The following is a 27726-nucleotide window of genomic DNA, read 5'->3' on the forward strand; positions in this document are numbered from 1 at the left end:
GGTAGATGCATACTGTCTATAAACAGACCCTGAGGAAGGGAGACTTGGTGAACCAGTCATTTAGCATTTCTGAAGTCCTACTATATGTAATGAAGACTTCATTCTCATGGATTGTGCAGTTTATAACCAGACCTTCATATAAAGCTGAAACTTTATCATATTCCACCTTCAAGCCATTTTATATGTCAAGCCCTATTCTCCTCACGTGCACCAGTTCTGTATTTTGGGTTAAATATGGTACAGCTGAAATGATGGCTTACACCTCGATCCTGAACCAAATGGAAAAACTAGTGGCTTAGGTGTATTATTTCTGTGTTTTTGATGCCCTTGATCATCTGGTTGTCCAACCATGAATATTTTGTGTCCCTCTCCAGGCTTTCTGTGTAAACTTGACAAGTCATGGACTAATTAGAAAGCATGTGTAAGTAGGCATTTTCTAAGCTGGAACAGGATATTAAAAGAAATCTATTTTTAGAAATACATAATAATGGTTTACAAATGCAGTCAGCTTCTCAGTTTATAAACCACACAGGTTCATTAGGTTTCTACAGTATTATTTTATTTATTTTCCCATTTAAAATATAGCACTAAAGTTGTCAACACATATAAATATCCCTAGGTTTTCTTAACACACTTTCCAGGCATCATTACATAAAGTGCCTAACACTGAAAATGTTTTGTTTTCCCCCTTAAGAGTGTCCTTTTAAAACTGGATTTGTTATTCTGATGTGATTAGGTAATGATTTTACATAAGTCACTCTACTTGCCAATATTGATCCAATACATTTTTTTCACTGAGTTGGCTTGAAAGCAACCATTTTATAAGATACTCTTCATACACATCCTCTGAGCAATATACAGAATATAGGCTAAATGTATTTTCCTTATGCCCCTCACATCTGCCCCACCTGAGTGTTTACAGTGTTCCAAGCTGCTATGTTAAAAACCAATTGGTGCAAAGCTCCTGAAATGCATGCAAGTTAAAATTCACTTAACACACACTTTAACTTAAAGAGTCCAAGGACTTAACTTTTTGCCTGTGGCTATGGTTCAGTCACATTTTCAGATGTGTTGGTTTCTTTAGCAAGATTGGTGACTACTCCTTCCTTACATCCAGGCTGATCCATTTCCATTTTTATTTGCTCCCTGGCATTCTCATTGCTTATATCCTTAGAAAGGTTTTCCACCATAGGATCAACATCCATTTTTTCCCGTGACATTTTTTCCGGTGACACCTCAGGCAAAGATGGCTGAAGTCCATCCCCTTGAGTGGATTCTGGAACATCTTCTGCTTTCTGTTCAAGTCTTTCCAATATATTCTGGACTTTTCTTACACCGTCTCTCCTGGCCTGGCGAACATCTGCACAACCGTCAGGGTCCACAGAGTCCAAGGCTAGCAGCTCTTTGGTCAAGTACTCCTCTATCATTAAATATTTTTTGTCATTTTTCTTACCTTGAAAGGAATCAACTGCCTGCTCCAGACCTTGTACTCTATTTAGGATAACTTCAACTTTCAAGACTCCTGGGTGTTTCTGAGGCTCTTCCACTTCTGAAGTCTTCTGTGGTTCATGTTCTTGTGGGAAAGATCTTTCTTCAATAGGAGCAGCTTTATCAGGACAAGGAATCTTTTTATCAATGTTTTCTGCTGTGGGAGGTGGTTTCTGTGGAGGTGGCTTAGTGTCTGCATTTGTATCTGTAAAAGTAACTTGAATAGGGATATACGGAGCAGGAATCTCTGTTCCAGATGGCCCTGTCTTGTTCTCAAACTTGGCATCAGGTGGTACAGTCGCTGGTGATCCTTGGGTTGGCACTTGTTGCTGAGAAGCCTGAAGGAGGAGAACCACGTACTCATTAGTGGTGTATGTGAATCAAGAATACAGTGAATTAAACTTTAAATACAATTACAAAAGCTCATTTTTTGAAAATGTGAAGAATGGAAGATATAAGAAGCTACAATAAACTAATGGTAGTAAGACATGTCCTATAGCAGGGGTGGGCAAAGCATGGGTTGTATGCAGCCCTTCAAGCCCTAAGGAGCCCCACCCACTTTTTCCCACAGCCCACTGACTGTGGGGAAATGACCACTCTTCCAGCTCTGCAGCAGGAGAAGAGGCTTTAGCAGCAGAAAAAGAGCTATCTCAGAGGGGACCACTGAGGGGTGGGAGGTTAAAGCCTCTCCCACACCCTAGTAATCCTGGAGCTACTGAAACAGCAATCTAAGAGGGCACTGCTGGGCAGTGGGAGAAGCTTTAGACTTCCTATTCCCCCACCCCCAATGATCCCATCTCAGAGGGCAGGAAGGGGATGAAGGGGCAGAGAGAGATAAGTCTGTATGTGTATACACATGTATGTTGCCCTTGACACAGAAATGCATGTTGCCCCTGGGGCCCAAAAGATTGCCCATTCTGTCCTACAGGGTATATGTTCAAAGGGATAATTACTAAGCTAGCTTATCTGAATTATACATAAAATCCAAACATCATCAATAATATTGCATTATGAGTAAGGTCCCAGGAGGTTTCTTCAACTATATGATATTCCTTCATTATAATTCCTGGATCCCTCCTCTCACAGTATGCAAAAGAGAAGAAAATTAAGATCCTTACGATGGCTATGGCAGAGCTCAGATAGTCACCTGTTTCAATTAAAAACTGGAGCTATAATTTTTAATCTCTGATGAAACCATTAGTTGGTTATTCATATCAATTAATAGATTATAGCTTTCAGCATTACTCTTTGAAATTCTGCATGAATAAAACAGCCCAAAGAATTAGCAGAATCATTGCTAATGAAAATGGGATTTATATAAGCTCACCACACCTACCTGAGGTTTGACTGACTGTACTCTGATGGGAGTTGGAGACTGCATTCTGCCTGGTGAACTTTCACGACTGGCTGAGCCTCTCTGTGACATCCTGAATGGGGACTGTGCACGTGGAGGCTTCTGGTCCAGATCGTCCACCTGAATTTTATGGTACACGGGTTGATGAGCTTGGTAATCACTCTGCTGGGCTGGGTAATGTGTCTTCTGTGCCTGATGATAGGCTTGCGATGGCTGTCTGGGAACATTTCCCTCATGGATCACAGGGATAGGAATATATCCACGAGGGAGCTGGTGGCTTCCCGAGCTAGGCCTGCCTGATGGCTGAGGAGAAATGGTTGGTGATTCAGAAGGTGCAGGTGATGGAGGCTGCTGGGGGGAGAAAAAAATATCAGTGTCCACTGTCAGGTTTGTTATAAGTTTAATTTCCAAACAGCAGTCTAAGTATTTAAACAGTGGTTGGTGATGGGTCACTTCTCTACTGGAATGGCAGCAGCCATGTCGAGTAGAGAGGCTGGGCAAATTTGCCTAATCTGACCTAGACACTAGAAATATCCTGTCCCGACACACTGCTTGAAGTAACAGATCTTATTTGGGGACTGAAGAGCTAGCAAGGATCATAACAACAGGTCAAAGAAAGTGTACTTGGCAGCATGTTTTAATCTTAATAAGACTCTCTCTGGGACTTTTCACTGCCCCAATCTGGAAACTGTGAAGGACTTAAAGCCAAAGAAATTGTTGCTTTAATTTTGTGCTATATTAGTTTCTGTTATTGGTTTATATTGTTTTGTAATAATTAGTTATAAATGGAAATCAATGAAAATAATTTTTAAAAAGCCAAAAACAGATACCACATGAGGCACACTTAGTAAAACCAACTTGGAAATGATTTAATATCAAGCAGTATCAGTATGGAAATGCACAGTGTAAACCTTCCATAACTTTTAAGCATCTTGCTACACACAGTGACTGAAGGCCTAGCAAGAGCTCTCCTGTATATAAAGCTCGACAACTCTAGATGTACTGCACATGCCCAGATCAGCACCAGCGCCCTCTAATTTATGGTAATATTCCTCTGGCTAACTGGATACAAACCAAGCCAAATAAATACATACAGGTATCATATTAGATAGCCATATAAAACTGAGAAGGAAAAAACCCTGAAAGTCTTTCAGTGGCTTTGTCTATTCATACTTGTGTAAAAAAACCGAATGCAACATAAGACTACTAGTGTGGTCCGATGTCTATGCTATCTGTTTCCTGCTGGGTAAATTCACAGCCAATGCACAGCTGACTTCTAGTATATGCATTGCTTTGCACACCATCTGTGCGGCCACCAGAGTAAGATGTAATGCTGGCATAGCATAAGGGTGACACTTGACACATCCGGTACAGTCCTCCTTTATTGGTACAGATTTGCACTCTTTGATCTACTTTGGTGATGGAAACATGCCTGTAGCTTCATTTTATAGGTTTTCAGAGTAGTTCAGGAGCCTGCATGTTGAGGCAATTTGGTCACATGTGAAACTCAAATTTCGATAGTCATCGTTTCCAATACTAGCTAGTATGTAAAAGCAGTACACCCAAAGTACAAGTATTACAGAGTAGGTCCAATTCTGCTCTAGTGTTTGCAGAAATTTGGAATGCATCTCCCTCAACACTGATCAGTATGCAAGAAAAGAATGATACTCTGTATGTTTATATATTTAACAAAAAGTCACGTATTTACAATTTCTCTTTCATACATCATGCTAGAGTAAAAAACAATCTGTTGACTGCCACCTCAGGATACATGTGAAGTGCACATGGATAATTTGTAATATGTTGAGTACTGGATGGAAAGCTCAGCTCTACACTATCATTTAGATCCCAAGCCATGCAAAGATTCCAGTGCAAAACATACCACAGCAATTCTGTCAACTTACCTCAGATCCATGGGGGGATACTTGGGCTGGTGCAGCTGTTGTTGTCTGTCCACATTGTTTATCTGTCTGGGCAGCTTCTGCAAGTCCTCTAGCAGGAGACTGTGGACGGGCAAAACTTCCCCTTAGAGGTGATGGGGCCCGCACGGTGGTAGGAATGGTTTCTGCCTTGACTCGCTGCACGCCAGGCTGGTAGCCAGAATAGAATGGGTGTTGCTGTCTGTTTTCTGCACCTTCATGTATGACTGGAATGGGGATGTAGCCAGCACGAAGCTTTGGGTATACAATGCTTCCATCTCTGACTTGGGACTGGTTTGGACTGTTTCGAGATGGACCATTTGCTGATTGGCTTTCCTAGACAAACAAACAGATGCCATAGTGCAGCTTTAGAAATTAGGCTCTTCACTGTTCAGAACAAACATCTAGCAAGCAATGCCAGTCTATACACCAGAATTCATTCCTTGTGTTTCCATCAGAATGCCTTTGCTTAAACAACATATTCTAACCTGATGCTGATACAGTATACAATTACGTGAACTGGGGAATGAAGTTAGTTATTAAGACAAGATATATTTCACAGTCTCTCATGGATTTCCCAATAGTTCAGGGCAACTACTTTCAAACGTACTTCACAATTAACACCGGGACTGTCAATAATATATTGTGAAGTATGTTTTTACTCTATTGTCTTATTTAGCTGATTAATAGATTACAGTAACTATTAAAGTATCTTAATATAGGTTTGGGGGAGATATTTAAAAAGATAACAGATCTGTGTGACTTACAGCCTAGTCTTTTACCTTCAAGTGGCTGATGCGGGGCATGCAAAGAATTGTGCTGGAACAGCTACCACAGCATGCTACTTGATGCAAGCAGTGGAGAGCTGGACAGATTCAGCCCTATCCCATGTGCCCTCTAGCTGGTGACAGGCAGCACTGGTGTTAGAAACTGGGATCATGCCAAAAGCTGTAGCTCAGTGGTAGTGCACATGCTTTGCATGCAAAAGGTTCTGGATTCAGCTCCTTGCATCTCTAGGTAGAGCTGGTAAAGACTCCTGTCAGAAACACTGCACAGTTGCTACCAATCTGGGCTAGATAGACAAATGAGCTAGATAGACAAATGATCTAATTTAGCACTAGGCAGCTTCCTGTGTTCCTACAACAAACCTCAAGTTTCTAGCTACTCTCTTTTGCCCCCGCCCCAAATATCTTGCACAGTGCTTGACTGCAACATTAAGTGCTCAAGTACCAGTTCAAATGCCGATTCAGCACAAGAGGTTGGCTCATCCTAGTTTTAGACCAGCCTTCTCCAACCTGGCAGCCTCCAGATGTGTTGCACTACAACTCCCATCACCCCCAGCCAGCATGGCCAATACAGTTCATGCATTACATGGTGATGATGGGAGTTCAGCACATCTTGGAGGGTGCCAAGTTGGGGATGACCCATCTGGCTGTAAGGAGGAAGGCTAGGAGTTGCAGTAGCCCCAAAATGATCCCTTGCTCCCCTCCTCAGCTCCCAGAGTTGGAGTGGATGGGGTGAGGGGAAGGTGAGGATAATCTCTGCACTTGCTCTGGGCCTTTGAAGCCCAGTACAACTGCAATGGCAATCCCCACCTCCTTTCCTACTCAGAACTTGGAGCTGAATAGGAGAGCAGGAGATTGTCCCAGACGTCATGCAGACACACAGCACAAGGTCAATGAGAAGGAGAGAGACAAGGCCCGGGCAAGCACACGTTTTGCATTGGCAGCCAAGACCAGGAAAAAGTTGTGGACCCTGGGAAGAGGTATCCTCCTCTGTCAGTGCTGAGGTTCCCTGAGCTCAATCCCATGATTTGCAGAGTGTGCATAGGATAGTGTAAGATAGACTAGACATAAAACACGTAAGGCTATCACTTACTGGACCAACATCTACTAGTCTTCAACGATGCAATATTCAATTACATAAGAACTCTTTATCAGACATTTCACAAAGAGAACATAAGCTTTAGTTTAAAAGAAATTGGTTCTCTATAAACTGGCAATTGCCTGCATGTGAGCCCTCTTAAATATGTATTTATTTATTACATTTCTATACTGCCCATTAGCCAAACCTCTCTCAGAGATTCACAAAACAAATCTTAAAACCATAAAATACAATAACATAGTAAAATATAAATATTGGCTGATTTGCTGTGATTTCATGGAATGTTCACAACTATTCCAATGGCAAAACTCCATTATTAAAATGCACATGGACTGTGCAAGTCCATACCAGTGAGAAAGTGAAATTTTAGTTTGCTTGGGAGCAAATCTTCCCAAAGAGCTGAGAGATGTAAAGCTTTGTGCTGGTAGAGACAGGAGAAATGGAATAGAAGTAGGGATATTAGGAATTCTGAAGCCCATCAGTGCAGAATCAGACACTCTTACAGTTGCTTTGTAGATTTGCTTGAAGTGAGAGTGCCTAGAACTTCCACATGTTCATTTCAATAAACTGAAGCCAGAACTGGGGCAGCTATTTGCCCTTAAGCTATCTGCCCTTAATATCCAGTCAAGCGGACGGGGGGGGGGGGGAGAGATGTTTCTGGACTGCAACTCCTATCAAGCCCAGCTAGCATGGCCAATGGGCAGGGATTATGGGAGTTGTACTCTCCAAAAGCTTGGTAAGGCATTAGGTTGCCTGCCCCTATGACCAGGGGACAATGTTAGTATTGTTCTTCTTGCTGCTGTTTAAAGAACGTTCTTGATGGTGGATACAAATGGGTCTACGTAATACCAAGTAGGGTTTTATCAGCTGCAATAATGCAAGAGTGAAAGTGTGGGGGAAAGGAAGGATGAGTAGGAAGATCAAAAGAAAAACTATTCAGAGAGAATAGGAGATAAAGGCTCTCAAGCGTAGGTACGTTTGTAATATGATATTAAGACTCTATATAGGATGGAAACGGAACTTTGTACAAGAGATTCCCCCCTTAAGTCCTCTAATGAAGCTCTTCCTGAAGTGGCCTTTCTATTTTGGGACCACATTCTAGATGAATTTCCAAGGGAGATCATATATCAAATATTACTGTTGCTCACAGGATAAATATCATCCAATAGGAGCCAAACTACATGGGATGGTGCCAGAACCATATCTTTACAGGCAGATTTGCCCCAGTCACATCTAAAGTGAGGCTAGTACAATTTAAAACAATCCTCTCCTCCCCGCCTCCACCCTTTCCTGGACCCCGGTCAGGCTCTTATACCAGAAATTAGCCCTACTGGGGAAAAAGCAGCTATGGGGGAAGTGGCTGTGGAAATAATGTCTTACCCATATACTACTGTACTTTAAATTAGACTTCCACTCAATTTTACACATAATTAGGACAGCGCTGCATTTAAAGAGACTGGTGTGCTACTATCATTATTAACTTGCCCTTTGTGAAGGATTTTAATAAGAGAGCTATAGTCATCAGGTGCCGATGCCAGGAAAGGAGAATAAATTAGAAAAAAGAGGTATGTGAGTGGCTAGCACAGACTTGCAATTGTCCACCAAAGCTGCTACCTGCAGAAGCTATCAACTTTCCTGCTCATACAGATCTATGCTAGGAACATAGGAAGCTGCCTTATACAGAGTCAGACCACCGGGCAGGAATTGGGCCCTTTCAGGGAGGAATTTTCCAGCCCTACCTGGAGACACCAGGGATTGAACCTGAGACCTTCTCCATGCAAAGCTTGTGCTCTCCTACCAAGCTATGGCTCATCCCCTCACAAATAATGTTCATTTTTTGTGGACCAATGACAGTTTGAAAAGTGAAAGGACTGGTTCTTTCAACTGACAAAACTTTCCCTGCCTGGTCAGAATTTGGAAGCAATTCTTCCTTTCTACCAGCAACCAGGCAAGGGTCAACAGAGCATTTTATTAGGCAGGGAGGAAGCAAGTGGTAGTTTTTAGGAAACTGGAAAATTTTCCAATGCCCGAAATAGAGTCAGCATGTTAATTTGACATTATTAGTAAACAAAATTTTAAAATTACCCCATGTCCCAATAGCCATAAATATTTGAACAAAAATATTTGGTTAAATATTTGGTTTAAATATTATATTTAAACAAATGCAAAACTTTTTGTGGAAATTATTTTTACTGGAATACTTATAAAAAAAATTAAAAATAAGAAAATGGCCCAGTTTGTATGTAATGCAAAGCCAGGATTTAAAGCCAGGTTACATCACGAACAGGAACATGCCTGTGCAAAGCGCCAGAGTCAAGCACTCCTTCCTCCCCTCTCCTTCTTCCACACAACTTAGAGGAGGAATAAGCCAGAACTTAACTTCACTTTAGCAGATTCCTGGCTTGTTGTTTCATGTGAACCAGGAATTATGGTTCAATAGAAACAAACCAGCCTCAAACCCCGGATTATTTTTCTGGTTTGCATGTAAGTGACAAACCAGGAATCTGATACAATGAAACTAAAATCTGGCTTATTCTGGGAGAGGTGTGGGGTACCTGAGCTTGGCACTTTGCATAGGCTCATTCCTGCTTGTGCACATAATGCTAAATCATAATTTAGCATTACATGCAAACTAGACCATATTATGTACTTCCCTTATATTATATGTTTAAACTTAAGGGAAAACAACAAAATCACTGAAAACTAATTTTAGCAGACCCAAAGAATTGTGGATAATATCACAAGGTTGTCCACTCAATGAATTTAATGAAACAATGAATGTTTAGATTTTTTTAATGGAAAAAATAAATAAATAGGGGAAAAATTCCACCCTGCATCACTGGCGAATTGTTTTCCAAGCAAATTGTATTTGCAAAAACCACTGATAATATTGAAATGTTTCACATTCTCTACTCTCTCCCTTCTCTATGGTGAAAACTAGTATCTTGTCCCATCTCATTCAACAAGTTGTGACTCAGCCCTCCTAGATTCAAGCTCATAATTGCCCTCAACAGACTGAACTAGCTGTTCCAAGGACCGCATATCAACCATCAAACATGTGCCATATTTCTAATGCTTGACCTCAAAAGGGCAGGGGTTTTTTTCTTTTACTGTAACGAAGAAGCCTTTGAGTCAGTATTTGACAGAGGATTAGTGATTTGGTTTTGAGATATTACAGGTGTAGACTTGATTTTAGCATGCTTGCATTAAATTAAGATTTCATTTGATAACGAGTTATTTTTAAAAGCTACAGTGTAGTTTCTTTATTTTAAAAAACTTTCCTACTCCTTCCTTTAAAAACAAACAAACATTTTTAAAGCTATCCTTGTCAGAAGTGAAGCAGTTCTTCAGAAAGTCTTCTTTCCTACCAATGACTTCTCTTAACTCTCTCTCCGGCATTACATTTGGAAGGAGTCAATGCCAACTCTGAATATGCTTTTTTTCGAGCCCATGTGTATACACTGTCAAACCGAGAAAAAACTGAAAATGTAATAGAACTGGACTGTCAAGCAAGCAAAAACTGCTTGTACTAAGTTTCGGCCTGGAGGAAAATGTTATTGCCTGCTTAAATACTGGATAGAGGGTTTGGTATTGTATATTTCATTTATAAAGATAACATAAATAAAAAGATATATTTTTTAAAAAGATAGAGGGTTTATAATGGAAATGCTGACACCACTTTGACAGAACAGCATGAACATGTACTCCACCTAACATATTATTCCTACAGCTGCTTAGACTTACAAGAGCACCATATGGAGAATCTAGGGGCATCTCTACATCTCCAGTTTATTGCACATTCATGATTGGCCACTCACTGAATTGTGCAGGTCCATTACATGACGTCATCATCATCCAGTCATTATCCCACCATTTCCATCCACCTATCCCATGTTTTTGTCAAGAGCACCCTAGCGGTCTCTTTCAGTACACTCCAATAGCCAACTCAAGACACAGATGAAAGGATGCTTTTTAAGGCTTTAATCCTTTTACAACTTAATGACTCTTTCAGATGCTAATCACCAGCGACTAAGCAATGAACAGCGGAGTAGTCTATGCTCCGGGAAGGCAGTTGGTCCCCGCTTGAAGGAGAATCACTTGAAGACCCTGAACTTATGGGCTAGGGAGAGATCCTCCCTCTTTCCCTTGGGTCCACGGGACGCGGCCGTTGCTTGCATGCCACACAGGCGCTACGCCTCCTTTCCATGCCCTCCATCGCTCGTTGCTCCTTGCGTCTGCGTTGAGCATCTAGCAAGCCCCCCTCCCGCACTCTCTCACTGCCCGGGTCACTATCTATCTCAGGAATGCTGGCAGGAGGAATCTCTGCCAGCTGTTGTGCCTGTGAGGGATGAGCTGGCTCCTCTCCCATGGATTGCTGATCCTCCTCAGAATCAGAACTGCTCTGGGGTTCTATCGGCTCAGTTTCCACCCTGACAGTTTTCCTCAAACGCAAAAAAAGTGGTATTTTTCAAAGATGCGCAAATGGAGCGCCATGACCTCCCCGTGTATTTCTCCCCTAGCACAAATGAACCAGTGTGTTGGTGGCTGTGGGTGGTTGTTTTGGGTTGTTGGGGGGTGCATTCATGATGGCAAAGGTGATGACAAGGGGCTGTGGGGCATGTCACCTTCCTGTGCCAGCACCACTTTGGGTCCTTGCCATTTTTGGCTTGCAGCGTTCTGAACAATGCAACAGGGCAGCAGAACAGCAGGGCAGCCTTCCAACCTACCAGGACACCCCCCTGCTGTGCATTCCCAGTGAGTAAATGGCTGAGTAAATGGCAGAGATTGTCAAAAACACTGAACGGGGAGGCAACGGACCCAGGAAGATTGGGGGGGGGGGACTGTCTGCGTGTCAGTCCCCAACCACCAGTAACATGCAAGGGGAGGGAAAGGGGCAGGAACCAGGGGGGAGCTGTCGCTACACCCCAGGCACATGTAATGCTTTTTTGCAGAAAGTTGGCGATGCCTCTGAGCGGCCTCACCACCCGCATGAGAAGGAAAGAAACGAAAAATAACATGATGGGGACAGCCATCTAAAGAGAATGACGCAGTCCGGCAATGATACTGGATGGGGAAAGAACTGGCATTGATGTGGAATTCTCCACCTGTATGATGGAGCCCTAGGAGTCAAACCTAATCCCCAAATTTCTGTATTTCACTCTAGTCAAATATGCATAAATGAACCATAATTTCATTATATGTCATTCCTTTCTCAACATGTCTCAAATCAATAATTGTGGTGAAACATTTTGATTAATATACCTGTTCCAACATAGGAAAAGTGATTTTAACTTTTATAGTAAATCCTGATCCTTTCTTTTTCTGAAATCTAACCAAATGGGTAAACATCAGCATATATAATGTGTCCAAAATCCTCAGAACCTGTCCTGAAAAGGTATCAATTAAGTTACTTTGATTTCTTTGCTTTCCAAATTCTGTTATAATTTAATTATTTACTAGTTCTTGGTGGTTTACATATACTATAAATCCTCCATATATCCCAACACAAAATGTAGGAGAGAAAAAAGGGGCATGTGGTGATTTCCTGATATCTTCTGCTACTTTATTCCAGTTGGTTTGGAGATTTTCTGAAAAGATAGGGTCAGTTAGTAGCCTGGGGCATAATGGAATAGATTGAGTATAAAAGTACCAATAGGGATAAGAAAAAATAGCTGTAAGGCTGGAAGCCAAAAGAAGAGTCTTCTTTGGAAGAAGGGAGAGGGAATCCTCGAGAAAAGTCTCTATGAGTTTTTCCCTTGATAAAGACCTGTGTCGAAACGCATTGGGAATTCAATTGGTGCAGCTGTTCCTTTTTTGATACTTAGTGTAACAGCTCTGTTATTTTACAGAGAGGCGTACACAGCTCAGTTCTAGCAGATGTTGCCCACATTTTCAAACTTATTTCACAACCAGAGGGCTTAGACCTAAGCTTTTTTCTTTTTTAAAAAAAAATTAATACGAAGACAGAAAATCTCTGGATTCTATATATGGGACTTTATTTTGAATATTAAAACTAGAGTTCAAGCTGCATGTACTGGTCCTGCCAATTAAGGCTGAATCAGAACATGGGAGAGAAGGACACAAAGATAGTTCTTTATGTTTTCAGACAGAAATCATTTTTAGAATCAGGAATGCAGAGGGTTAATAGCAGAACCACCATCACCAAGCCCAGACAAATACAAGGATAAGCCTGAATACTTTTAACAAAAACTTGTCACAGTCATAAGAATAAAGATGGCACTTACATTGTACATGTAAAACCAAACACTCATGGCCTTGACCTTTCAGAATGTGTCACCACACACTGGAAAAGTGAGGCATACTGCTGAAATGCAGCATGGAAGGACACACCAGTTACTTCCTCCTGTGTTATGATGCAAACATCTTAAGATTTAGCTTCTGTTATGGGTGGCAAATCTGTATGTTTTCCTCGGAGTTTGCATTGGGAAACTGGTATGATATAATTCTTATGTGTAATAAACTTGCTTTTTGTGAATTATCTTTAAATTATGCAGAGGCACAAGTCTGAGTATGGACTTGCCAATAATCTTTCAGTCCTCCACCATGTTTATGGAACGTGTTTACTTGTATGTTAAGATCTTGTCTGAGGCCAGGCTGAAAGCTACCTGGGGAGAGGGCCTTATCAGTGACAGTACCTCAATTCTGGAATGCTTTTCCCAAAGGGTTTTGCCAAACACCTACTTTGTTGTCCTTTTGGTGCAAGGCAAAGATCCTTTTTTAGCCCTGGTAACTGTTTTTATTTCTCTTTTAAAATCTTGTTGCCTTTTAGCTCTTTTATTTTTATGACTGTTTAGATCTGTTTACTTATATTTTAATTGTTCTTTTATTTCCTTTTTATGTAAACTGCCCTGAGATTTTTTTTACTGAAGACCAATATAGAATATATTAAATATCAGATATCAAAATGATCTAAAATTAATCTGTTAGAAGTCATCTGGAATGAGAACAAAGTGCCCAAGCCATGCATCTTAAAAGTGCTTCACCTCACTGATACTGTGATGTAAGTGAGATTACTAAATGATTAGTCATATGTGTGAAGAATGCAGGCACATCTTAAACCAGCCTTCCCCAACCTGGTGTCTTCCAGATGTATTAGACTTCAACTCCTACCAGCTCCAGCCAGCTTGGCCAATGGTCAGGAATGCTGGGAGTTGTAGTCTAAACATTGGAGGGAACTAGGTTAGGGAAGGCTGCCTTAAAAAATTCCAGTTCCTTAAATACCAGCCATATTTCTGATATGTAAAACCTAAAAGGCATTAAAAAGTATTAAATAACATCCAATCCACGACTTCTGTATAAATCACTCTGTAAAGTACTGCATGATCAAGCACACTTAAATCAATAAGAACACTGCTATGGCAATACAAACAAGATATTGGCCTGGTTCACACATAATGACAACTCAGAGTATGATTTCAGTAAGGATTGTTGTTGAATTGTGGGTTGTTGTTACATGCAAACCCTGCACTATAATTTAACCCTGGGTTGCTAACCACAAACAATCCAGGAAGAAAACCCATGGTTTGTTGTTGCGTTGTGTACTCTGGGTTGTTCATGGTTGTTGTTGTTGTTCAGTCGTTCAGTCGTGTCCGACTCTTCGTGACCCCATGGACCATAGCACGCCAGGCCTTCCTGTCCTGCGCTCTCTCCCGGAGCGTGCTCAAGTTCATATTCATTGCATCCGTGATGCTATCTAGCCATCTCATCCTCTGCCGTCCCCTTCTCCTTTTGCCTTCAGTCTTTCCCAGCATCAGGGTCTTTTCCAGGGAGTTTTCTCTTCGCATTAGGTGGCCAAAATATTGGAGCTTCAGCTTCATTATCTGTCCTTCCAATGAGCACTCAGGGTTGATTTCCTTTAGGATGGACTGATTTGACCTCCTTGCAGTCCAGGGGACTTGTAAGAGTCTTCTCCAGCACCACAGTTCGAAAGCATCAATTCTTCGGCGCTCAGCCTTCCTTACAGTCCAGCTCTCACAGCCATACATTACTACTGGGAAAACCATAGCTTTGATTAGACGGACCTTTGTCGGCAAGGTGATGTCTCTGCTTCTTACTATGCTGTCTAGGTTGGCCATAGCTTTCCTCCCAAGGAGCAAGCGTCTTTTAATTTCATGGCTACAGTCACCGTCTGCCGTGATCTTGGAGCCCAAGAAAGTAAAATCTGTCACTGCTTCCATTTCTTCCCCTTCTATATGCCAGAAGTGATGGGGCCAGATGCCATGATCTTAGTTTGTTTAATGCTGAGTTTCAAACCAGCTTTTGCACTCTCCTCTTTCACCCTCAACAAGAGGCTCTTTAGATCCTCTTCGCTTTCTGCCATTAGGGTGGTATCGTCTGCATATCGGAGGTTGTTGATAATTCTCCCAGCAATCTTAATTCCGACCTCTGATTCATCCAACCCGGCATTTCTCATGATGTACTCTGCATATAAGTTAAATAAGCAGGGTGACAATATGCAGCCTTGTCGTACTCCTTTCCCAATTTTGAACCAATCGGTTGTTCCATGTCTGGTTCTTACTGTTGCTTCTTGACCCTCGTACAGGTTTCTCAGGAGACAGGTAAGGTGGTCTGGTACTCCCATCACTTTAAGAATTTGCCACAGTTTGTTGTGATCCACACAATCAAAGGCTTTAGCGTAGTCAATGAAGCAGAAATAGACGTTTTTCTGGAATTCTCTTGCTTTCTCCATGATGCAGCGAATGTTGGCGATTTGATCTCTAGTTCCTCTGCCTCTTCGAAACCCAGCTTGTACTTCCGGTAGTTCTCGGTTCGCATACTGCTGAAGCCTAGCTTATAGGATTTTGAGCATCACCTTGCTGGCATGTGAAATGAGCGCAATTGTGCGGTAGTTTGAACACTCTTTGGCGTTGCCCTTCTTTGGAATTGGAATGTAAACTGACCTTTTCCAGTCTTGTGGCCACTGTTGAGTGTTCCAGATTTGTTGGCATATTGAGTGCAGCACTTTAACAGCATCATCTTTTAGGATTTTAAATAGCTCAGCTGGAATACTGTCATCTCCGCTAGCTTTGTTGTTAGTAATGCTTCCTAAGGCCCACTTGACTTCACTCTCTAGGATGTCCGGCTCAAGTTCAGTGACCGCACTATCATGGCTATCAGGGACATTCAGATCTTTCCTGTATAGTTCTTCTGTGTATTCTTGCCACCTCTTCTTAATCTCATCTGCTTCTGTTAGGTCCCTGCCTTCTTTGTCCTTTATCATGCCTGTCTTTGCATAAAACGTTCCCTTGAGATCTCCAATTTTCTTGAAGAGATCTCTAGTCTTTCCCATTCTGTTGTTTTCCTCGATTTCTTTGCATTGTTCATTTAAGAAGGCCTTCTTGTCTCTCCTTGCTATTCTCTGGAACTCTGCATTCAGTTGGGTATATCTTCCCCTTTCTCCCTTGCTTTTCGCTTCCCTTCTTTCGTGAGCTACTTGTAAAGCCTCATCAGACAGCCACTTTGCTTTCTTGCATTTCTTTTTCTTTGGGATGGATTTCGTTGCTGCCTCCTGAACAATGTTACGGACCTCCGTCCATAGTTCCTCAGGCACTCTGTCTATCAGGTCTAATCCCTGAAATCTATTCCTCACCTCCACTGTATATTCATCAGGGATATGATTTAGGTCATACCTGAACGGTTTAGTGGTTTTCCCGACGTTCTTCAATTTAAGCCAAAATTTTGCAAGAAGCAGCTCATGATCTGAGCCACAGTCAGCTCCAGGTCTTGTTTTTACTGACTGTATGGAGCTTCTCCATCTTTGGCTGCAAAGGACATAATTAATCTGATTTCGATATTGACCATCTGGTGACGTCCATGTGTAGAGTCGCCTCTTGTGCTGTTGGAAAAGAGTGTTTGCTATGATCAGCATGTTCTCTTGGCAAAACTCTATTAGCTTTTGTCCTGCTTCATTTTGTACACCAAGGCCATGCCTGCCTGTTATCCCGGTGATTTCTTGACTTCCTACTTTAGCATTCCAATCCCCTATGATGAAGAGGACATCTTTTTTTGGTGTTAGTTCTAGAAGGTGTTGTAGGTCTTCATAGAACCGATCAACCTCAGCTTCTTCGGCCTCAGTGGTTGGGGCATAGACTTGAATTACTGTGATGTTGAATGGTTTGCCTTGGATTCGTACTGAGATCATTCTATCATTTTTAAGATTGTTCCCCAGTACTGCTTTTCCCACCCTTTTGTTGACTATGAGTGCTACTCCATTTCTTCTAAGGGATTCTTGCCCACAATAGTAGATATGATGGTCACCTGAATTAAATTCGCCCATGCCTGTCCATTTTAGTTCGCTGATTCCCAAGATGTCAATGTTCAATCTTGCCATCTCATGTTTGACCACCTCCAGCTTACCTTGATTCATTGATCTGACATGCCAGGTTCCTAAACAATATTGTTCTTTACAGCATCAGACTTTCTTTTCACCACCAGACACATCCACAGCTGAGTGTCCTTTCGGGTTTGGCCCAGCCGCTTCACTCTTTCTGGCGCTACTTGGAAATACCCTCTGCTCTTCCCCAGTAGCATATTGGACACCTTCCGACCTGAGGGGCTCATCTTCCGGCGTCATATCTTTTAGCCTTGTGATACGTTCCATGGGGTTTCCATGGGGTTTTCTTGGCAAGAATACTGGAGTGGGTTGCCATTTCCTTCTCCAGTGGACCACATTTTGTCAGAACTCTCTGCCATGACCTGTCCGTCTTGGGTGGCCCTGCACGGCATAGCTTATGGCTTCACTGAGTTACGCAAGCCCCTTCGCCACAACAAGGCAGTGATCCATGAAGGGGTGTTCATGGTTAACAACCCATAATTAAATTGTAGTGCAGGTCTCACACATAATGACAACCCACAATTCAACAACTCATATTCAACCTGTACTCTGGGTTGTCATTACATGCAAACCAGTCGTGGTATGGTTTGCAAAATGGTGGGCCCTCTCTCTTGCTTTGAGATGGGAGACAAAGACAGAGGGATATGTGAAGATAATTCTGTTCTCTTCTTGCATGCTCTTCTGTCTCTTCCTCCTCTCTTTCCAAGCCATTTGGTGAAATTATAAGCTTCTTCATCCTGCACTATCTGTCTCCCCTTTGCTTTTCTTGAGTTGAAACATGTAGGAAAAGCAAAAGGACAGAAAAACATAAAAGAAGGCACAAAAAAGAGATATTTCTTTTATGCCCTTTTGTGATTTACTCCCCAAACACACCCATACACCTTTGCCTTTACAAGCTTGGCGGGCGGGCTGGGGGAGGACAGCTTGAAAAAGCAAAAGAGGAGAGGGAGAGAGAGAGAGAAGAGTGAACTCTGCACATCTTTCTGCCACACCTTCCCCTTTCATGTGTGTGCGTGTGATCTCTCCCACCCCTCATTACACATAGGGAGAGGGCAGAATGGAAGGTTATTCTTACTAGCAGGCCACTTGTTGAAGGGACTTGTTCCCACTCTGCAGAGACCTGCTGGTAAGATTAGTTATAAAACAGGGAGACACGCACTAGAGAAACAGAGCATGCTACAAGACTTGCTAGAGAGGAATTACAAGAACAGTCTTGTTAAAGAGGGTATGGTTGCTATTGTGAGGTCATCAGTAGGATAAACAAAGGTGCAGCCAGCACAAATTGTGCAACTGGAAAAGAAAAATGTTCTATCACTGTATCTTTCATATGACTTCACAGGAAGAAGGCGTAATCAGATCTGAAAGAAAATCTGAGCTTTACTTGCCATCTGAGCCAGACCCTTAAAGAACAAAAATATAGAAGGCAAAGACGAAGGCTTTTACACACCTCCATTGTGTGTCTGTGTTAAAGCGTGTAGACGAAGGCTTTTACACACCTCCATTGTGTGTCCGTGTTAGAGGGTGTTATTATATCTCGGTGAATTCTGCAAGCATTTTCCACAGCAGACGGAAATGTTATTTCCATTGGCAAGGTAAATCCTAAATCCTCAGCTTTCATGCACTCCTTATGTAGGCTAACACTCACATCATCTAGCGGTATCTTGAGATGTACAGGAATGCTGCAACAGGTGCAACGGCATGTCAGTGTCATGATTTTTAATTTGAGAGTATGTGCAAAAGGAAGAAGAGCAGTGTTGACACTGGAATATTTCCAGTATGAATTTGAGGATATGTCTGCATAAGCACCTCTCTTTTCCAGGTCTTCACATGTTGTTTTGGTTTGTCCAATTTGCTATTCTTATTGTTCTTGGTACATTTTCCATTCATATATGCTTCTGTCTCTTGGAACTATGGACTGTTCTTAGACAGCATAAACCTGTGCATGTTTATGTCGATGGCATTCCCTCTGTGTTCAGTGGAGCTTACTCCTAGGTACGTGAGCATAGGATTGCAGCCTGTGTTGAGCGAATAATGGAGGAAGAGGGATGGGGCAATAACCAGGGTGGGGACAATTATGTGAAAGTTATTGCCTGTTTTAAGCTTCATAATGAAAGCAGTGCATTAACAAGAATGAGTGCAGACTATGAAAACTATTCAGATACAGGTTTTACCCAAACAAAAACAGCTAGTGCAAACATACCTCAGAGGAGTTCTACACTGTCCCTTCCCAACAACCTAACACCCTCTAGACCCATTTTTGTCTCACCTGAATGTCTCTTGCTCTAAACATGTGCAATTTTCCTGCCTAGTACTTTGTGAAAACAAATGCATCAGATAAAAAGAAGAGGAGGAGGAAAGGAAGAAAGTGGAACTCCCAGCTGACCTAGGAGTAGCAGGTGTAAAGATGGCATCATAACCTATTTCCTTCTCGTAATAGTAGCTAATTGCTTCCCTTAAATTTTGTTCTGGTGTTTTTCATCCCCTTTCCTCCTTGCCGCCATTTTACTATGATTTTTATTTATCATATACATAAAAGAACTTTACATTTATAGAACTTTGCACACATGACAAAGTATTATTCCCCTTTGCATGCGTAATCTGACCAAGATGCTTCTAGGCTTATGAGCCCTATAATAACCACAGAACAGAGATACAAAACAAGATAACTACTCTTGATTTGTGTTGTCTCATTCACCAGTGCTTGATATACTGAATGCAGGGCTCATCAGCGTTTGCCAAGAATACTGTAAACATGCCTAGTTGTCTCATTTCTCATCTTAGTTCATGATATTTTATTAGCTCAGTGGGTTCATCATGCAATGAATTTATGTAACAGTCTACTTTTTGTATTTTAATCAATGAATTTTATCTCACACTTTATACATATGCAAATTAGGTAGGCTTTGTGATTGTTTCTTGAACCAGTGTCAGTATGCTGGCAAGGAAGGAACAGAACCCTAAGCAATTCAGAAAATGCATGAATCTAGCTATACGCTCTGTCTCCTGCTTAACTCTGCTTTAAAATCAAAATGAAACCATTTTCCTCCACAGTGAGATGCGTCCTCAATGACAAAAATGTATTGGGTTTCCTAAAGCCATTCACCCTGCATGCCTATAAATGGAAGCTGGACTCAAAGACTCCATCAGCAGGTGATGAAATAAATGCTGCATAAAAAGAGCTTGCATCAGTGCTTCAGCAAACTAAATGTAAAAGTAAGAATTAAAATAAGGTCCCTTAAAAAGAACTCTACAAAGAGCTTTCCTTGCTAAAGAGGAGGACGGCACACTTGTTCTAGCAAGCTATTTGCTTGTACATCATGAATAAGCCTCAGGGCAGAGCAGTGGACTTGTCTATTATTTTAGTGTTCACTGGGCCATAATCAGGATCTTAAAATGCCACAATGCAAAATCAATAACCAGAAGTGATCGCTTTTCAGAAAGTGGGCAAACCTTGTAAGGTAGATTTCAAAGCATGAGTCGGGGCCTACTAGGACCGCTGAGAGGAACATGGACTAAGAGTCCCTGACTGCTGTGGCTATGGTTAACTCAGGCTACGGACAAAATTATGTAGGGAAAGATAGTGATGCTTTTAACTATCACTCATTTACCCAACATCAAACCAACCAAAGGATCTATAAACAAGTTTCATTAAAATCTAAGGGATAAGCTTTTAAGTGTGCTTATGATTATGCATGATACCGTATGTATTTATTTATTGTATTTATAGTTTATATGTAGCAGCAACATTCTCCATCACTGCAAGTGGAAAAAAGCACCCTACAACTACTGAAGTATTTTTTTAAAACTTCCATTCCATTTTTCTCCCCAGCAAGTACACTTTTGTCTGTAATCGAAATACTGTTTTCAGAGAAAAGGTGAAGTCAGTATAACAATCAGAAAGTATTTCTGTTCATAAGCATGAATTTAAGTGGGAGGGGCCATAACTCAGTGGTAGAACACCTGCTTCGCATGCAGAAGGCCCCAGGTTCAATCCCTGGTATCTACAGGTAGGGCTAGGAAAGAATCCTGCCTGAAAGCCTGGAGAGCCACTGCCAGTCAGGGCCAGCCATATTGGCATAGATGGATGAACTAACGATCTGACTCATTATGAGGCAGCTTCCTATGTTAGTGGAGGAATTCCAAGCTGGCTCTCTCACTAGGCCTAATACACTGCCAGTCTAATTACAATGTTTAAATGACTATGCACTTTAGAACAGTCAGTGCTCTAGCTTTGTAAATCACACCATAGAAATGGGAGTTTCCCATTCCTGCTTTCCCAGAGTACAACCTAGAAAAGCAAGGAATCCTCTCAAAGCGTGATGTTACAAGCATGTAACACACTCAGAGTGCTGGGAAACTTCAATGCACTGACTAAGGATCTATTCAAACATTACAAAAGACACAGGAAGGCTGCTGAAATGATTCCCTATGGCCGTGGCCACACTCATCTTCTGCAAAGTGTGTGGAAAGCTGCAACATGAGGTGGAGTGGCCTCACTGTATGAAGAGTCTCCGCACCAGCAATAACCACTGACAGGAATGTGCAGTGTTGCCATGGAGACACTTTTCATGTTAGGGTCAATCCAGTTGGTGAGCTGTTCCTTCCTACACATTATAGAAGCCACCTGGGGCTGCTACTATACAGAAGTATTTTCACCAATTTTCACATGGCAGCAACTCATTGGTCTTCAGTGACTGGGTTCACATGATCACCACAGCTCACCATGGTGTCTTTAAATCATGGTGGACTGCAGTGTGTGCTGGCAGCCATTTTGAATATTCAACCCCCTTCAGGGGGTTGCCATGGTTTGTCGTGTCATCCAAACCTAGGCAGCATAGCTTGTTTGAGAGGGAATCAACCTTCAAATAACCTATGGCCTGTTGTTGCAGTGATTGTGCAAACCAGCCCAGAAGTGAGGCTTCATTAGGTAAGAAAAGCAGTGCATCACATCTCCCCTTGTTACAGATGTTCCACCTGTAACTTAAGTGATATAAATCCTAGTTTAGTGTTTAACATAAAACCTAATTTACACTTATGAGGAAAATATAAGTCTTCTTACTTTTAAAGTAATATATTTTGCATTCTCAGTTTCTGCAACCCATAACAGTGAACAATCATGATATCCCTCAATGTAAAATTCTCAAAATAAAAAAGAAACATTCACTGGACATTACGCCGAGCAGAGGAGTAGGCCACCTGGGGCCCTCCAGATGTTTTGGACTACAACTCTCTTAAACCCCCACCAGCATAGCCAATGATTAGGGATTATGGGAGTTGTACTCCAACACATCTGGAGGGCACCAGGTTGCCTACTTCTACTGATCTAGGGAATGACCACCTATATAGTTATTCAAATCCCACCACTACCCAAGAACATGTTGATTCAGTGTATCCAATTCCTGCATGCCATATGGCAGCTGCACTGATCTCCACAGCAGATACAGAAATATTAGAATCATATAAACTGCACAGAGACCTCAACTACAAAATTCGTTTTGAAGCTACTGCTTACCAAGTGGCAAGGTACGAAACCAACTGCAAAGTTCCTAGGTGGACTTTATTATTCCAGCTTTGACATGCATTACACTCGTTTTCATGCAGTATGTTTGAAGGGGAAAAAACTGTACTTTATTCTTCCACGACCTAAAATATCAATTTGCATTCAAGAACGTCGTAATTCTGTAGATTCAGTTCATATAATGCAGTCTGCATGCTGTTATCAATAAGCTTCTCAGATCTGTCGCCATGTTAGAGCACTTTATTTTAATAGACACTTGGGCCTCACTGTCTGAGTAACTCAAGGGTTATCAAAATTGTCAGGGTATTTCCTAATGAACTTGCAGCCTTCCCCAACCTGGCACCCTCCTGGTGTTTTGGACTCCAACTCCCATCAGCCCCAGCCAGCATGGCCAATGGTCAGGGATGATGGGAGTTAATTAAAAATGTCTGGAAGGCACCAGGTTGGGGAAGGCTGAGCTAGAGCCTTAGAATTTACTTTCCAAGTAGTCCAAGACACCCTGCTTACAAGAAACGTCTGAAGATGGGGAAGAACAATTGTGCATCACTCCTCTCAACATATATGCCCAAATGGTTAAGGTATTTCCAGGAAATGATGTCATCCTTGAAAAATTTGAACTGGAAATTTTTCCAGTGCCCTAAATCAAATAGGATGTATTGATCATGTCTGGATTATATGTATTTTCCATGTTAATTAACCCCCCTATTACAATGCTTTTTTAAAAATAGAAATGGTGAATTTTCTAAACAAAAATGTAGGAGAAAAAATTATTTCCCATATCACTGCTTCCAGACTCAGGGTCAAACATGTAAGTTTATTTTAAAACACTTTCCCATATCACTGCTTCCAGGCTACCTAGAAAGCTGGAATTTGGCACACATAGTGTCCAAGACCCCTCTGATTAGTAGACAATTATGAAGGGAATATTTTTAAAGTTTCTGCCTAGAAAAAGGAGAAACTGTATCCCAGCATGGTCAAGGTCCTTCCAGGCCAATCAGAAAGGTGACATTTGTTATGCACATAGCCCAAGACAAAATGATACAAGGAAAGTTGGAAAATGCATTATTTTTACATCTAGCAATCAAAACTGCCATAACAGACACCAGTATTTAAGTATAGAACAGGCTAAGCCACATGGATCCCATTGCTTCTTCACATTTCAGTCATCCTCTGATTTCGGGGAGAAGGTTCTTTTAGGACCAGCTAGGAGCATGCATCTATGCATACAGAACACAAACGTCATTTACTACTAATACTTTATCAAGTGTCAAGGCAGTCTTTTACAGTTAGCACTAGTGTATTGCACTGGAATGTTTCCTTGAGCAAATGCCCATGTAAAGTTAGGGAAGAGCACCAAATATCTTTGGTATTAATTTCTAAGGAGGAGCAGTGCTTTTGATTATCACTTCTGCATGCCATGTGCAGTTCTAGCTCCCCTCAGGGCACAATCCTATGCATGTTTAGACAGAGAAAAGGCCTACAACTACCAGCATTCCCCAACCAGCCATGGTGGCTGGGGAATGCTGGGGCTTGTAGGCCTTTTCTCTGTCTAAACATGCATAGGATTGCGCCCTCATTTACTTATCTGGAAGTGAATATTGAACTAAGGAAGGTGTGCTCTACTGGTTGTATCACCTCACGCTGATGACATTCATTTATATTGAGCCCCAGAGCATGTACAATGTGATAGTCTCCTAAGTTAGTTTAAAAGGAATATCATAATGAAGACTTGTTTTGCTGCCTTACAGCTACTAGTTTTACAGCCTTCAGACCACCAGTACTGCACCACTTTTTAATAGCTATGCTGCAAACTGCTTCCCAGGACATTAAGCTTCCGTGGCAGCTGAAGCTATGAAGCTTTTGGGTTGAAAGCCAAATGCATTGTTTAGGCGAGACCACTCAAATATCTTTTTGGAGCTTTGCAGTGGTCCAGAAAGCCCAACAAAATCTCCCAAACTATGCAAGTCATTTTTCTAACCATTATACATATGGCTTCCCCAAAAGGTAGGACATCTACACCAATGGTACAAAATGTCATCTCTAAAGCAAACACAATCAACATTTCCAGCAAGTAGATAGGAGGAATACCCAACAATTATTTTCCACTATACTGTTAACTTCCCAGCTCAGACAAATCCAGCTATTGCCTAACCATATAGACCAATGGAAATGGAACAAAAGCATTTGTTTTACACCATCTACATATCTCAGGATCAATAAGACTCAACGTCAAAGATGAAAGGTTTTTTTGTTTGTGTTTTTAAGAAAGTGCATCCTTATGTGGCCGTCTGGAGTTGTCTCTTTCCACCGACATATTTGGGAACCCGTCCCTGTCCAAGCCTTTTTTCTTTTTCTAAACTAGAAAAGTAAAAGGAAACTCCCTAGGACTTTTTTTAAAAAAAATCCTGTCCGCTCTTTGAGAGGCACAGCCCGGCAAGTAAATCAAAAGTTTGACTCTTTACAGCCTGAGTTGGACTCAGCCAACTTTAAATAAACAGCGCGAGGACCAAGGTATCAAATGATTTAACGCACACACACAAAAAGGACTGCAGTGCGTCAGAGACAAAAGCCAGCTCCTAGCCTCACTGCATCGCCATGTACTGAGCGCGGGGGGGGGGGGAGGCTTTCCTGGCACTCCCCCCACCCCACCGCATCACATTGCTATAGCGCCTCTGGGAAGTGCTTGGCCTCTGTCCTTCAAGCGGTGCCACCACTAGTTGCAAGGCTGAGCAGAGCTCCTTGGGCACTGCCCTTCAGTGCCTTCAGCCCCCTGCTATCTGTCTCCCCCACCTCTTTCCATAGCCAAGAACCCAGGGCCCGTCTTTAGCATTATTCCTGAGTCACCACAACATTGCCATATACTGAGGGAAAGGATCGCGTAGGACACGGCACGTCCTGGCAGAGGAACGTCTCCTCCCCGCACATATACACCCAAGTCTGAAGGGGCGCTGCCATGCGCGAGAGAGTTGTCAGTCTTCCGCTCACCTCCCAAATCCGTGAAGAAGAGAGTCTTTTTCTAGCCACCCCTTACCACCAGTACTGCCGTGTGTCCTTCCCCCTTCCCAACCCTGGGAGGCGAAGGAGGGAGGCGATGTCCTACACATACACACGCCGCCGCCGCCACTACCTCAGAGGGGTGTCCCTCACCCCTCAAGTATCTACATAATGCTGAAGTCAAGGGAGGGAGGGAACCGAAAGGCACCTGGCCCTTTGCCCCCTACCCTTTCCTCCACAACTCCGCGGCTCCCAAGTCCCAACGACGCCGGGCTTCCCGCGCAAAAGAACGGGGGGGGGGGGCGAGCCCACGCCGTCCCGGGCAGTACCTTCAGATGGTCCCCCTGCAGGCGCGGGTCGTTCCAAGTGGTGGTGCGGCTGTTATGATCCACAAAGAAAGGCCAGCCGGTCTGCGGGTCTATCTTCACCTCCCAGCCCGGAGGCAGGGGCTCCCGCTCGCCTCCTCCTGCCTCCGGCTGCACCATAGTGGGAGACTGAGCGGCCGCGCTCATGCTGCGCGCCAGAAAAGAGCTGGGCGCACGGGTTAGAGAGCTTGGAGACGCAGAAGGGAGCTACAACCGCCTTGTTGGGCCATCCACTGGAGAGGCGGCCCCAGCCGGCCGGGCACCTTTATCGCTCAATGGGGAGAGGGAGGGGACACAGAAGGGGGTGGAAGTGTCTGGAAATAGCTCCGCGCCAAAGGGGAGGGGAAGGAGGAGGAGAGAAGCCGGGCAGCTGCCCGGCTGGAAACTTCTGGGCGCCTCTAGCGCCTTTGGGTAGCCGGGCCGAGAGCTCCTCCTTGAGTCGCTCTCTTCCTCGCTGCCCTCGTTATTCATCCGTATCTACTGATTATGACGAGCGGCCGCCTTCGCTCCGCCTGCTGGGCGGTGGTTAACAAGCGACACTCGCTTTACAATGTTTATTCAAATAATTGGGCTCTTACTGGGGTTAGAGGGGGGGTCACCGTCGTCAAAGCCAGGAACCAAGTCAGTGACGCCGCACGCGCGCACTCATGAGCTGGAATTCCGGGTCACTTACCGATCCGGAGTAATAACCACGCGCTTGTTCCTTATTCACCATTATTACCACGCATGGAAATACAAGGGGGAGCGGGGCATGTGTCCCCTTACGGCTTCTTAAAACGCAGTCTGCGGGCAGCACATCTAAAGGATGGGGGCGAGGTGGATAAACTCATTTGCAACAAGTGAGCCTGGGTATATGCTCATAGGCTAGTTATGTTGCAGTCTGAACATTTGCTGAACATTTTCTTGGAAGTAAAGAGAAATGCTTCCAATTTCAAGTACCCACCCTTTATTCTTATTCTTTGGCGCTTTATCTCTGTATCCTCACAACAGCCTATGGGCTAGGGAGCTGCTACTAGACCAGATTAACATTGCATTGGCCTTACCCAGCAAGGCAATGTTTATGTTCTTACATTGCAAAAGCTAATAAATCCTTGTCACTGCCTATATTGCCTAGCCCAGATTTCAGGCAAGAAGCCATGATGGCTCTGACTCAGGAGAACAGCTGCAGCATCTTAGTGAAGACTGACCCTGACTTAGTGAGAAGAGAAGGCACACTTGGTTCCATCTCTAAAGCAGATAAGATCCCACATCCCAAGACTAGCTAGCAATCTGACATCATTAATCCAGTTAACTAATGGTGGTGGCTTCCCATTAGAACTGCAGGATTTTTCAAATCCAGACAACCTTGGCTGTACATTTTAACCATTTTAAATAGAACAATGACTTTTTGTTACAGCTAACCTAATAACATCTGGATAATGAACAGCAGGGTGTCTGCAAGGTATCTTCTTACAAATGCCTCAAGGATCCCCCTTGATTATTTACCAGATGCATTTGCAATATGTATTTTTTAAAACCACTTATATCTGGCTGTAGAATAGATAACTGATGCAGGGGTGGGAGGATGATAATACATGAAACTGCAAAATGGCAATGAGTGTCACAGTTTAGCAGTCAGTTGCAAACCAGAGAGAATGAAGGAATGTTTGTTATGTATATAGAATGATGTCAGCACAGTGTTGAGAACAATCCAGGACCTATATATTCATTGTATATCTAATATATTTTCTGGAAAACGGTCAAGGTGGCTTTCAATAACATAGTTTAAAACCATATAACCAATAAAACCTGGCAACTATAGCAATATTTTAACAACAACAACTATGAGTCTCAGCTGTCAAAATAAATCC

General features: G+C 42.6%; 1 protein-coding gene across 2 annotated transcripts; it reads right to left on the reverse strand.

The window, feature by feature from the left end:
* Positions 1-538: 538 nt before the first annotated feature.
* BAG3 (BAG cochaperone 3) lies at positions 539-26117 on the reverse strand. Of its 2 annotated transcripts, none has more exons than XM_084846073.1 (4): positions 25841-26117; positions 4747-5097; positions 2825-3193; positions 539-1826 (listed from the first exon to the last, which is right to left on the reverse strand). In XM_084846073.1, exons 1-4 carry the CDS (start codon positions 26021-26023, stop codon positions 1044-1046), a joined length of 1686 nt encoding a protein of 561 aa, XP_084702199.1. In that variant the 5' UTR covers positions 26024-26117; the 3' UTR covers positions 539-1043. The 2 variants fall into 2 exon arrangements, with proteins under 2 accessions (XP_084702199.1, XP_084702200.1); XM_084846074.1 differs by having other exon boundaries at positions 540-1826; positions 2825-3190.
* Between the last annotated feature and the right edge of the window lie 1609 nt (positions 26118-27726).

Source organism: Heloderma suspectum, chromosome 3, assembly GCF_057233095.1.
Source record: "Heloderma suspectum isolate Gila_16-S chromosome 3, 16-S_ref, whole genome shotgun sequence".
Classification (NCBI taxonomy): Eukaryota; Metazoa; Chordata; class Lepidosauria; order Squamata; family Helodermatidae; genus Heloderma; species Heloderma suspectum.